Genomic DNA, 14,377 nt, shown 5'->3' with positions numbered 1-14,377 from the left:
CCCTGGCTCTCCTGTCTGCCTCAGACTCCAGCGGCCCTGCCCGCCAGCCGGAGCCTGTCCCAGGGCACCCGAGAGTCAAACCTTCAAGGAGCATCAAAGTCGGAGCACCCATGGCCGCCCGAGCTCTTCAGCAGCTTGACGCCCCCCACCCTGGCTGCCCACCTGTCTCAGGAGCTCAGAACATCACAGCAAGTGCAGGAAACGGGGCCAGTCCTCCAGGGAGAGGCTGCGGGGCCACCAGGGCCTGCAGAAGAGACAGATTAAAACATGCACCTGTTGGACACTTCCTACAAGCCAGTCCTGCTGGGCACTTGGGATGCAAGACTATCCTTCATGGCATGGCGAACCGCAGATGGGGACACTGAGGCTCCAGCATCTGCCTATGTCTGAGGGGGCTGCCTGTGGCAAGGGAACTTGGCGGGGGGGGGGGGGGGGGGGGCTTCAAAGGCAGAAAGCGCCGTGAGGAGGGCAGACAAAAGGCAGGCGCCATGCTGGCTTGTACAGATGGAGCTCACCTGACCCTGTTCAACATCTGCATGGCGCTTTCCAAGACACTCTTAAACAGGCTATGCCTGAAATTAATGTGCCAGGTTCAAATGGTCATGTTTCCATTTATCTGTAAGAAATATCCCACTGGACTAGAGGCCTTAGGGTATGAAGCTTTCAAGGGTAATCTCTCAGGTGTTAATTACGTTCAGGAGATCTATTATTTCACCAACTTCTGGTGGATGCAGGGTGCAGGCTTCCAACATCAGTGGCCCCACAATGAGGCCGTAAGAGGCCTCATCCACAGCCCCGAAGAAGAGGGCGCACTTAAGTGACAGGAGTCTTTAAGGTGAGCTATCGTCCCCGCCAGGAGTCAAGGCAAAAGTTAACTGGCCTCGTCAAGGAAACTGTGCAAGAAACAGCAGCCCCGCTCAGTCCAGTCAGACCTTCCTAAGAACCCCATCTCTCTGCGTGCTGTCTCTGGAGCTGAAGATGGGAAACACCACGAGAAACAGCCTGGGCATTCGCAGTCGTTCAGAGGGGAAAGTGTCAGGGTCAGGAGTGGCAGAGGGAGCCCACGGACGCCCCGCCTGCCCCTCGGCTTCAGGCCGAGCCCAGCACGCCACACGGCGGGATCCAGGCTGCCTCCAAGCGGCGCTAGCTCCACGCAGCCTGCATCCCGTCCCGGACACAGCTGGTGCTGAGAAAGACGCGTTAAACCCTCGAAGGGCCTCCCCGGTGGCTCAGCGGTAAAGAATCCGCCTGCAACACAGGAGAAGCAGAAGACTGGGGTTCTATCCCAGGGTTGGGAAGACCCCCGGGGGAAGAAATCGGCAACCGACTCCAGGATTCTTGCCTTGGAAACCCACAGACAGAGGAGCCTGGCAGTCTACAGTCCACGGGGTCGCAAAGAGCTGGACATGACTGAGTGACTGAACCACATTTATAGGGAACTTCTGGAACAAGGCCTCCCTCCAGAGAGATGAGGCAGCCTCAACACAGGGCTGGACTCACAAGTGACCTTTCCAGGGGTTTTAGGGTTTTCACTCACCTCAGTGTACAAAAAGCCTGATTAAACCATAATCTTAAAGATAATTTTATTGCTTCCAAGTTCTCTGTAGTAGTAACTGGCCTGATAAAACATTTCAGCTAGAAGAGTGATCATGTTGTTCAGTCGCTCAGTCGTGTCCAACTCTCTACAAACCCATGGATGCAGCACACCAGGCCTCCCTGTCCTTCACTCTCCCAGAGTTTGCTCAAACCTATGTCCATCGAGTCGATGATGCCATCCAACCATCTCATCCTCTGTCATCCCCTTCTCCTCCTGCCTTCAGTCCCTCCCAGCATCAGAGTCTTTTCCAACGAGTCAGGTCTTCACATCAGGTGGCCAAATTATTGGAGCTTCAGCTTCACCATCAGTCCTTCCAATGAACATTCAGGGTTGATCTCCTTTAGGATTGACTGGTTTAATCTCCTTGCTGTCCAAGGGACTCTCAAGAGTCTTCTCCAACACCACAGCTCAAAAGCATCAATTCTTCGGCGCTCAGCTTTCCTTATGGTCCAACCCTCACATCCATACAAGACTACTGGGAAAAAAACAGCTTTGACTAGATGGACCTTTGTCAGCAAAGAGTGGTCATAACAAGATGAAAATAAATTTGTTGTTCACGTTGTTTCACAGTGAAGGAGACATGGGGGACTGAGTGTGTCCCTTTAAGAGGTCTTCTATTAGTTGAGGTCTTCCTACGTGCTAGGCACTGAAGCATGAGCTCAGAATTCAAGGATAACCAAGGTGCCGCTCGCCTCCCTGACCAGTAGAGTGCAACAGTCTGGTGACGACGCACCAACAGGAGTATAAAGAGATCTGTGGGACCACCCAGCCGGCAGGGTCGAGGCCGCCGCCGGACAGGGAGAGCTGCAGCTAATTTTGAAAGGAGTCTGCCAGAGCGTGAGCTGGTAATACAGTTGTATCAGAGGAGGTAGTACAGTTGCCAAGAGCCCCTTGGCACAGGGGCTCCCACCTGCCAAGGCAAAGAGATCTTGAGTGGGTCCAGTCTGTTTCAGAAACAGCCAGAGCTGTTGTTCAAAATGTCTCAGAGGATGGCAAGTTGCAATCCTCTATCAGACAGCCAAGCCAATGACTTCCAAATGAAAACTAGCCAAAAGCAATCACAGAGAGATGAGCCTAACACTTTCTAAACGAACCACCTATGCACTAACTTAGTGTAGCCTCAACTAAGGGAGTGAGAAAGCAGATTCTGAAACTACCCAACAAGTAGCAAACCAGGTACAGAAAAATGTCTAACAAAATACAAGCAACGTGAGGCCCAACAGCAGCAATCAAAGTGTTTGTTACTACTCTCTGTTAGGGTTTCTGGCGTGTGAGCACCAGAACTACAGAAAACTGCCCAAGGGGACACATATAAGATGATAATTAAAGTCTTAAAACACATTTTAAGTAGAGCAATGGGAAGTAAATCTCGCTTATTTTTCAAAAGGAATCAGTAGATGTTTTAAACCTCTAACCTCGAAAGGAATATTTTAGAAGTTGTCACTTATTTAAGTCCTGTAAAACATCTTAAATCCCAAACTGTAAAAGGTGCGCTAGGTAGATAGATACAACTTTGTCAAAAGTTGCTCACACCACTTAGGGAGACCCAAATTCTCTCAAGCCAGTTCACTGATGCAGCAGAGCAACCTTAATTGAAAACCATATCCCAACAGGTCCTACAGAAGCCTGCAGTCCTCACATTTTCCTGGAACTGGGTTCCCAGGAACCTAAGCCAGACAGAGGGACCACGGGGCCGTCTTCATCCTTAGGCACGGAAGAGGCCGAATTTCCTTTCTGGCCACTAGATGGCGCCTACGCATTGGTGAGGCGGACAAAGCGCACACTGGACACTTCTTGGGCACCAGCAGACACGGCCAAACGATTAGACAGAGAAAGCATAATAGACCTCTGAAATGGACGATGCACTTCAGGCACCGGCCACTGTTTAATGAAAAAAGGTTTAAAAAAAATCACAAAACTGTGTTAAACAAGCAAACTGCAATCCTGGTAACCACCTTAGCAAAATAAATCCTCACGACAGAACATTAACTGAGCACCTACTATGTGCCAGGCTCTGCATAACATTTAAACGACAACGGAAGCCCGACGTCAAATGCATCCTGCATTTCTGGCAGTATCCAAACAACAACTCTGTTCAAGGATGCCGCATCCATTAGAGCTGTAGCAAACAAAAGCTGGAGGACTTAGGATACGCCAGCCTGTCTAAGTATCTGACATATGCATCAGCTCGCTTTTCGCTTTTAAGAATAAACGTCTGGAGTAGGTTCTATCAGAATTATAACTTTACAGATGAGGCACAGGAAGATTAAACAATTGGCTTGAGGCCTCGGCTACTGAGGAGCTGAGATTCAAACCCAAGCCCTCTGCCTCTCTGCCTGCAGTTCTCTCTACAGCCTCCTAAAATGACAACAGCTCAGGTCCCAGACAAAAACCAATCACTGCTAACCGGCACAGCAGGGGGTATGATCTCAAAAGGAACAAGTAGGAAGTCAGGTCTATAGAAAGGAGAGTAATCAAGAAAAGCTTTATAAAGGAGAAGGAATCTGTGTTAGAAATTAAAAGGATGCTTGGGGCTGGTGCACTGGGATGACCCAGAGGGATGGTATGGGGAGGGAGGAGGGAGGAGGGTTCAGGATGGGGAACACATGTATACCTGTAGCGGATTCATTTCGATATCTGGCAAAACCAATACAATATTGTAAAGTTTAAAAATAAAGTAAAATTTAAAAAAAAAAGAAATTAAAAGATGGCATCTCAGATGAACTAAAACTCTAGGAAGGTACTTGGGGAACAGGAATTAACTCCCAACTTTACACAGTTACAGTCTTGTCCCTATTTCACAGATCTGAAACCTAGAGGGTTTTTTTTTTTAATGAAACAGAGATTCCAACTCCAATTTTTCTGACCTTTTCTGGCAACATCAGTAAAAAGGAAAATCACTCCAGGCCTTGAATACAGAAGGAGCAAAACATGGAGCTAGGAACGGGCTTACTTACCGTACAGCTAGAGCGTGTTGATAGAGAGTCCTAGGAATTCACACGGGATCCCTATAGCAAAGTCTCGGTAAGGGCGGATTACAGCCCAGGACAGGGCCCTCGGACTTGATTCCTGGACCTAGGGGCAGCACCACAAAAGGCACATGCTGATAATCTGGGGCTGGCAAGCCCATCAAAGCAGAAGGAGGGCGTTGGAGTCAGAATGCCCGGCCCAGAGGCCAACCAAGCATCTCCTCCAAGAGTCCATGCAGGTCTGGACGGGACCAGGGTGGAGCCAGAAATGGGCGAATGTGAACAATTTCAAGTGACTCAGGGAGGGAGAAAGGAAACATTTAATAGAGGAGTCTCCCCAGAGAGGGGCTGATGAACAGAAATGTAACTAGAAATTCCATCCTGACCCAACACCACTTGTTGTTGAAAATCTTACTGAGGTAATGCTAGACAGAAAATCCCAGATACACAGCTCAACCAAGTACAACAGTGGTAACAAAAGAATTTCCTGGGATGAAACTATAACATGTTGTGATCTCACACATTCCATGAACTCATTATCCACAGAAATCAGACAACAGAACTAAGGAAGCCCAACAGCAGATCTTCCTCTGCCTCTGGTCTCTGATCGTTTGTCTTCATGATAATCTGTGTTTCTCTTTCAAATTCAGAGTCTGAGCTACGGGTAGGTATTTTACCCCACTACTGAGAGACCCCCAAAACTTAGCAGGGGAGAATAAACACAGGACAACGCTGGTAGTAACTGCACAACTGCTGAGGACTTTACAACCTAAATATAAGTAACAGCTGATGACCTAAGAAAACTATTGCTGGCTGGTACAGGCAAGACCATGGACCTCTCCCCTATTGCTAGCTGGTACAGGCAAGGAGTGGAGAAGGCAATGGCACCCCACTCCAGTACTCTCGCCTGGAAAATCCCATGGACGGAGGAGCCTGGTAGGCTGCAGTCCATGGGGTCGAGAAGAGTCGGACACAACTCAGCGACTTCGCTTTCACTTTCACAGGCAAGGAGATCATGGACCTCTCACCTGGGCTTTCTTTCTATGCTTCCTACTCTTCTCCAGGAGGTTATTATAGGTCAGCTGGACGCTTCCGATTTGGGAAAAACTGTTATAAACTCATCTCTCCCTAATCATCATCAGACTTCTCTCCCTTAAACTGTTATTAACTAAATTTTCTTAACTCAAATTGGCACTGTCTCATTTACTTAGTCAACATGCATTTCTAATAATTGATTTTATAAAGACAAACCACTGACTATATTTTATGTGACAGGATAAGCTCAAAGTTGGCACCCAAAATATCTCAAGAAAGTTTTTAAAGTTCTGCTCTATAAAACATTTATGCTTTAAGACCGTCGACATATATTTGCTCTCCCATGGTCGAGTAATTTAGAAAGCAGTATGCATATACCTAAATTACCAAACTGACAAATAATTCCACAGCCAGTTTAAAGAAAGTTAGTGCCAGCTTTAAAAAAAAAAAAAAAGCAGCCATACAAAAGTATACAAAACAACAATAATAATGTATTTGAAACCGTCAGAATTTGGATGAATGGATGGAAATACACACAATTTTGAACAAGTGGCCTTTTCTATTATATAACTATTACTAAAGTAGATGCTTGCCTTGATAAGGGGACTAAGAGGCTGAGGAGTGGTGTAAAAAATGAAGTTTCAAACCCCAAGAACTTTCTGGACTGGGAATAAATTAAGAACAGAATACTTTCTAAAGTCTTTAAAAATATAAATGCTTAAAATAAAATTAAAAAAAATTAAGACTTCCGGACTATTATAATGTGAACAATTTAAAGCAGGCATAGCTATCTCAGCTGCATTTGGGGACATCCATCATATGCATGCACATCTTCCCTCTGTGGTTAGTTACCAATCTATTTCAAATAAGAAAGAGTGGGCTTTAAGACCATCAGCCACCAGAGGTGGGTCACTCAGCTCCATGGACACACCCCCAGCAACTGACCAAGGAGAGGACAACCATGGGAATAAAGGCAGTCCCTCCAGCCTGTCTGCCTTTCCCCATCATAAACAGCAGCAACAATACACAACAGTTACTGCAATCGCAGGCATTCATCCCTCATCATAAAAGAAACTAGTCTCTGCTGTGTTCCAATAAAATCTGAATTCTAGTCCATGAAGAAAAAAGAAAGAAAAATGAAAGCCTTGCTTACTAGTTTGTTTCTTTAGTGTTTTAAAGGAACATAGAAAGTAATCTCTATGTGTGCTTAGTCACTCAGCCGTGTCCGACTCTGCGACCCTTTGGACTGTAGCCTGCCAGGTTCCTCTGTCCATGGAATTTTTCAGGCAAGAATACAGGAGTGGGTTGCCATTCCTTCTCCAGGGGATTTTCCTGACCCGGGAATTGAACCCATATCTCCTGCGTCTCCCGCATTGCAGGCGGATTCTCTACCTGCTAAGCCATCGGGGGAGCCCAATTTCTATGGTGTGACACGTATCTTTTTAAATGTATGTAGGATAGTTTATCACATCAGAACAAATTTTTAAACTTAAAGAGGTGAAGTTGCTGAGTCATGTCCAACTCTTTGTGATCCTATGGACTGTAGCCCACCAGGTTCCTCTGTCCATGGGATTTTCCAGGCAAGAGTACTGGAGTGGGTTGCCATTTTTTTCTCCAGGGGATCTTCCCAACCCAGGAATCAAACCCAGGTCTCCTGCATTGTAGGCAGACGCTTTTACAGTCTGAGCCACCAGGGAAGATAGGCAAACTTGAAGAACTGAGTCCACTAAGTACTCAACATATATTTATTTAGGAAAAGGGGAAAGAAAAAAAAAAATTCTCAATTCCAGTAAAGAAATATCAGTATTTCCTTCAGATTTTGAAATTAATCAACTTCATAAGCCCTAAGTGAAGCTGGCATAAGTGGGAAAAGTAGGGGATCTTCAAAACTGATATTAGGGACTTTACAACATGAGTAGAAATGATGCTTTAAAAGTAAAAAAAAAAATTAGTCTTCATAGCTCAAAAGTTTCAAAATCAAAGACACTGTTAATATTTTGAGTCAAATATAACCTAAACAATTTAACAAAAGAAACAAACAAACTTCATCATGCCCAGGGAGTATGCATCTACTGAAATAACAACTTAATTTGTTTTTAAAGATCTTCTGTTTACCAACCATTTTATACCAACCATATGCCCTTTCCTAAGAACAATCAGTTCTTTCCAGATCCTTGGGGGTTGGGGTAAGGGTGACACATTTCAAAGTTTTAATGTTTCCAAATACTGAAAATCCTCCCCAAATGTCAACAGGTCTCAATGTGCAAAAACATTAGGACTTTCGACCCCCCGACCCTCACCCCTGCCACCTCTCAGTTTAAGCCAAATCATTTGTTTACAAATAACTGGAAAAGCTCCTCTGCATAATCAGATGCCAAACGCCATTTTCAAGGAGAGGTCAGAGTGCTTCATTCATAATTCAACTTGTTGCCTTTAAAGCGTTTAGAATTTTCCTTCAGAACATCGCAGACAGAGAGATCAAGAAACTGTATCCCAAGCATGTGTGCAACCATCATATATTTAGTACAATGAGGGCGTGCATCCTTGGACTCAGATGGCACCTGTCATAAGTTGGCTAAGAACAGCAGTTCAAACAGGTTGGCCCACGGGCACAAATCCCTCCTCCGTGAACTAGGGTTGATATTTTAAATGAGTTTTGAAAACAAATTGGAGAAAAAAAATCACAACCGAGAGAGAAACATGGCTTGGACATTTTACAATTAAAAGACATTTCAAGGTTTGATTACCTCTTTAATCTCATGCTTTCAAAAGCAGCAAAGTATTTGAAATTAAACAAGGACTTACAATTATGAGTTCTCTAAAGTTTTCCAGAAAGCTAACTAAGCAATGCATAAATCCAGAAAAGCTTTAGAGTCAGTCCCACCTTCCTTACAACTCAAAACGTGCCATAGAACATTCTCATGCACACCTGTGACTCCTACTGAAGTTTTGGCAAATGGCAAACACGGCACTGCACATTTTTAATCACAATTGTCAAACCAATGTTAGAAAGGAGACAGCACAGCTGATCGAGACGGGTGGCTGGCAGGTACACCTCAGCCTGCCAGCAGCAATGCAATACAAGGGCGGGTATTCAGAAGGCAAGCCATGCCATGCATGCCTCCAGAAAGATCAATAACATTGACAGACTTCCTATCTTAAGTCTATAGAAATGTTTCTAAAGGGCCTTTAAAATGTTGTTTCAGAACTGCATGCTGGGCTGAGTCAGAAAAAGATGTGAATTTTCAAGAAACTTTGTTTCACGCAGGATTATGTAAAATGTCCTAAGGACAAAAGTGAAATTCTCTCTGTGCAGGCATCACGTAAGGCAGTGTCCAGCTTCCATACAGCAGGTACTCAATAAGTGCTGGCTGGATTCAGCTGCTTCTTACAGCACATTCTTACAAAACAAATGAAACCAGATTTAAAAGGAAGCTACTGTCCCATGAGGGCTCTCCTTGGCAAAACTGGAAGGCAGCAAGTGAAAATGATACAGTTGATATTCATTACTGCTCTGATCTTGCAACAATAAGAACAACAGGAATCATTTTTATTAGTAAACTGAGCCTTATGCAAAAACCAAAAACAAATGTAAACAGTTATTCTTTAGGTATTTTCCTATTAACAGGCCAAGCTAAGTCTGGATAAAGGCAGACCAGTTTGAAGACAAAAATCCTTCTGCTATGTTTTTAAATCTTTTTCTTGATAAGAAATTTTAATTAAAAAAATATAATCACTGTGTATCTAAAAAAACTTCTGCATCCTACAGAAATTCTCTTTCCTGCTCAGACTCTGCAACTATTTAAGAAATAAAACAAGTAACAAAGAAAAGAGAAAAAAAAGAAAAGAAAAAGTCTACTGTATTACAATAAGCAGTTCTTAAGTTTATACTACCAGGGTGGTTAATATGGGATATCAAAAGAGACAGTGGGAATTCTTTATCCTCTTAAAACATTACATTATTTCTTTGTTGGAAAAAAAACTTGTAAGAAAACTGGAATACAAAACGCCATCAGACTCAGCTCCTAAACTCTAGTCTTGGAAAGACCAACGTCGTTTCAGATTCAGTCAAGGATTTCAGTGTCACAAATCTGACTTTCACTCCCAGCACTTGCATTTCTTTTCACCCAACCCCTTAATCCTTCATGTGAGCTATTCCTAACCAAGCTTCTTTTTTCCTGTCTGTCCTTTTCCCCTATGGCATTCAATCTCCGCTGTTTTAGCTTCAATGATCAATTTGTAGTTCATGAGTCTGAAAAACTCCATAAATTTTAAAAAAGGAGACACCAACCTGCTGGACAAAGTTACTTAATAATTTTAATCTATCAACAGATTCTATGTTCAAAGTAACACAATACATTCTTTTCAACCTTAACATGTTTCTTGAAAGAAAAACAGCTTTATTGGGATATAATTCACATACCATAAAAGTCACTAATTTAAAGTACACAATTCAATGGTTTTTAGCATTTTCAGAAAGTTGTGCAACCATTACCACAATCTAATTTTAGAGTATGTTCATCACCCCTAAAAGAAACCCGTACCCCCTCCTTCCCCAGCCCTATGCAACCACTAATCTACTTTCTGTCTCTATGGATTTGCTTATTCTGGACTTCATATAAATGGAATCATACAATATGTGGTCTTTTGTGACTGACTTCTTTCACTAAGCATGATGTTTTTAAGGTTCTTCCAGTCAACCTTAGCATATTTCTTAATGTTGGACTTTTCTAATCCTTCTCACAAATTAAACATATAACCTTTTAAACTTCAAACCCACACCCCACCTCTCCACAAAAGTACCCTTTACTTGCTATTTCCCTCTAGAGAGGCTAAACTATAATTTGCTATTTAGGTTCTTTCCAAACTTCTTATTCTGGGATTCTTCTCCTGGTAATAAAACAGCAAAGTTCTTTAAACACCCATCTTTCACATACCTACATTTCCCTGACAATAGGGTATTACTGTGCCTGGGGCAGAAAGATGACTGAATCTTTTTAATGAGACGGCCACAATACCTTTAAAGCGCACACTGATTGTTTTTTTTAAGCATCATATTATTTGGCTATCACTCCTAACTTCCAGACCTCCCTTTTTTAGATGCAGTGTTCACAGTACACTGATACAAAGTCTTTATGACTTCGTCTGCTTCAAAACTGCTAGGTTTTCCAAATTAAAGGCTTTTGTGTTTTTTTTAATCACCCCTACTGCTATTACACTCTGAGAGAAAACACTAATCCCTAAATAAGCCAACACATTATTAATCAACAGCACCCCAATCTTTATTATATTATACTAGACAGTCAAAACAATGCTTGTCTCTGATAGGAGCCGGTGGTTTTAGTTCTATCAGAAGTAAGAGTTCCAGCACCTTTTGGACTAAGAGCTGAACACATGCTGAGCATACCATTTACTCCTGAAAACTTCCTAGCTATAGGGAGGGGCAGGTAGTGAGTTAGAACTTCAACAAACCATAATCAGGAATGGGGCGTCTTCTGGCCATCCATCAAGTTTTCAGAAACCAACTATTTGCAACGGATCCTTGAGCAAAGTTTGGCATCTTGTACTATAAAAGTAGTTAAAACGCCCCTTCCTCTCCTGCCTGTTTTCTCAAGAAAAACAAACAGAACAAAACACCTTTCACAAAGAGTATTTTTCATCAAGAATTCCAAACAACAAGACATCCTATTTTAAAATCCCGGAGCCCTGCGTCGGAGAAGCAAGGCCAACCCTGGTGTTGTGAATTTCAGAACTTACTAACATTAAACAATAAAACTAGAGACAGGACACAGTTCAACAACATGCCGTAATAAAATGGATTAACTCTCTTGTGTCTCCTGAACTATATTTAGCTCCTGAAGGCTAGAAGCCCCCCTCTGTGCCCCCAAACACCATCTGTGAGCCTTAGAAGGGTGCCGAGAGCCTTTCGCCCAATCCAGCGTGCGGAAACTTCAGGAAACAAAGAGCAGGAGAGCTCAGATTTGTGGAGGGTCCGGACTCAAAGCGAGTCTTACTCCACGCAGTAAACACGCTAATCCTGTAAAAATCTGCTCATACTCCGTCGTGAACGCATTTCTTACAAAACGTTTAAGAAGGGTTTGTTTATACGAACAGTCTTTCCGAATTGCACCTAAGACGGGCCAGGCAGCCCCCGCTGCCTCCTGACTCTCCCCCTCACTGTGCAAGGCGCAGTCGTGATTTTTCAAAGTTAATTGGCACCACCTGCATACACTCGGCAAACATTACTCACCAACACGCCCTCGCCGTTCCCAGCCCCAGTTCTGTGCCTACATTTAAACTTTATAATCGTGCTCAAGATACTCTGCCGTCCCGAATGGACCAGCAGAGCCTCCCTTTACTGTTTGGAGAAGAATGGAAACCCCTCCTCTCCCCGCTCCACATACCGCGGGGCCCTAAGTTCTCTCTCCCTCCCTCCCTGCCCGTCCCTACCCTTAGCCGACACCACCAAAACAAAAGCTATCAGATTGCAAGCGGCAGCGCGTGGAGCGATATTGCTTATTAACTGTGCAGAGGAAGTGCTGGTGGGGGGTGGGGGGCGCGCAACACAACTCGGGACACGAAGCCCAAGCCGGGGCCGCGCGCTCGCCACGCGGAGCCCCCTCCCCGCACGCCCACCGCCGCCGGGCCCCGCGCGCCCGAAACCGCGACGCGGGCCACCTCTCCCCGGGGCACGGCGGCCCGGTGTCCCTGGGCGGCCGTGTGGCTGCGAGCACGTGTGTGGAAATGCACGTCGGCTCCGACCACACACCCACTCCCGCACACTCGAAGGCCGCCCTACCACTCCTAGCCCCGCCGGGACGAAGAAGGAGTCCACGAGCCGCTAGAAAACGGGGAGAAGGGCCCCCCAAACCCTCTGAACTCGGGGTCCGTACGCGCTGTCCGGAACAGCCCGACTGACGCCGAGCCCCCGACTTCGCCTTTTTCCAGGGGCTGCACCGTGGGGTGCGAGATGTAAGTGGGAACGCTCCCCGCACCCCCAGCCGCACTGAGCAGTCCCGGGAGGCCGGACGGGGCTGGCGACCCGCCGCGGATCCAGCGAAAGCGACAGGGAACCCAAAGAGCCCAAGGGGCCAAGCGCGGCGAGCGACAGGAGATCTCGCTGGAATGTCTGGAAACCTGTCCTGGGGCCGCGGGGCCTCCCCGCCGGGCACCTCCTCCTGGGCACCTTGCAGCCCCGGGGCCGGCGGGCTGCCCGCTCCCACCCCCGAGCACCGAACCTGCCCCCAGCCGCGAGGGCGCCGCGCGAGCTGTCACCGCCGCCTGCGCGCCGCGTGTCGGGAGGCCCCGCGCGGGCGCGCGGTGCGGACGGCTGGGCGCGAACTTCCCCGCTGGAGCCCCGGGGCCTGGCCCCGCCGCGGGCCGCCGGGTATGGAGCGCAGCCCAGACAGCCGGGCCGCGGAGCAGGGCTCTCGGGACCGCGGAAAGGAGAGCCACCGAGGCCCTTCCCGCGCGGGGATGCGCCGAGCCCGGGGCCGCGCGGGCCTCCGAACCCAACGACCTGGGCCCAGGGGTCCCCCCTGGCTTTGCGGCCGAGCCCCTCGGCGCCCCGCCCCGCGGCCCCAGAGCCCGGGAGCCCGACAGCTGCGACGGTGGCAACTCGGGTTTCGCAAACAGGGCGCAGCCCCTCGGAGGAAAAGTTCCCGCAGTGGCCGCGGGCGGCGGGCACATACTCACTTTCTCCACTCGTGGGCCAGAGCGAGAGCGCGGCGGAGAAAAACAGGAGTCCCCACAGCGAGGTCGGGGACCCTCCTCCGGAGCTAGACTTCATTCCTTTTATTTGGGACCAAATTCCCCTTTCTCAAAAAAAAAAAAAAAGGGGGGGGGGGTGGTGGAGGAGGAAAAGAAAAAGTCTCCGAGTCTTCGTCCCCCCCCACCTCCAAAAACAAGGGCGAAGGCGACAACACTTCCCGAGGCGGCGCCGGCCGGGGGTCCGCGGGGAGGCGCGGACGGGGCGGGCGGTGGCGGCGGGCGGCCCTCAGCGCCGGCAGCCGCGGCCCAGCGCTCGGCGGAGTCGGGAACCCGGGGCGCGCCGGGGCGGGCTGTCTGCGTCGTCGGCCTCCATTTTCAAACCCAGAGAGGCAGGAGGGAGGAAAAACTGCGAAGAGAAGGGGGCCAAGCCCGGATCCGTCTTGGCGAAGGAAAACAAACCCGACCCCAGACAGAGAGGGAGGCGGCCCGACGCCCGAGCCTCCGCGGCGGGAGGGCGCGACGCAGTTCGCAACACGGCCCCAGAGCCCGGGTCGCGGGGGAGGCCGGCCGGGGGCAGAAATGCGGAGGAAAAATGAATGAGCCGCTCCCCTCCTCCTCCTCCTGCTGCTCCTCCTCCGCCGGGCTCCGCTCGCCGCCGCCGCCGCCGCCGCCGCCGCGAGCTCCTTCCCAAATCCAGGACACACACAAAGCGACGGGCCGGCCGCGCTCTGCGCTCCCGCCGCCCGCCCCGCGCCGGCCCCCGCCCGCCGCCGGCTCGGCGCGGGGGCTCCGGCTCGCTGAAGGTCAAAGCCGCGGCGCGCCGTGGAGCTCCCCTCGCGCGGGAGGGGCGTGGAGGACCCGGGGGTCGGCAAGCTCCAGGCACGGGCGCGCCGGGGCCAGGCTCGCCGGTGGCGTCCCCCTCCCTCGCCCGCCTCTCGAGTTCGCCTGGTGCGCTCGCTCCTCCTCGGGTTGTTCCCCCCCCCCCTTTTTTTTCTTTTTTTTTTTTTCCGCTCAGCGGAGTTAATGCTGGTAAACAAGAGCCTCAGCCCCGCCGCGCCGCTGCCGC

General features: G+C 48.3%; 1 protein-coding gene across 1 annotated transcript in view; it reads right to left on the bottom strand.

Moving 5' to 3' along the window:
* Positions 1-13,436, bottom strand: part of IGF1R (insulin like growth factor 1 receptor) — a 304,926-nt gene extending 291,490 nt beyond the window's left edge. The window contains exon 1 of the mRNA XM_070775032.1: positions 13,297-13,436. Within this exon, the coding sequence (XP_070631133.1) occupies positions 13,297-13,390 (94 nt within the window). The 5' untranslated portion in view covers positions 13,391-13,436. The remainder of the gene's footprint in view (positions 1-13,296) is intronic.
* Between the last annotated feature and the right edge of the window lie 941 nt (positions 13,437-14,377).

The sequence above is a fragment of the Bos indicus genome, chromosome 21 (genome assembly GCF_029378745.1).
Source record: "Bos indicus isolate NIAB-ARS_2022 breed Sahiwal x Tharparkar chromosome 21, NIAB-ARS_B.indTharparkar_mat_pri_1.0, whole genome shotgun sequence".
In the NCBI taxonomy this organism is placed as follows: Eukaryota; Metazoa; Chordata; class Mammalia; order Artiodactyla; family Bovidae; genus Bos; species Bos indicus.
Note: the sequence above shows the minus strand (reverse complement) of the source record. Positions and strands in the feature narration are given on the sequence as shown.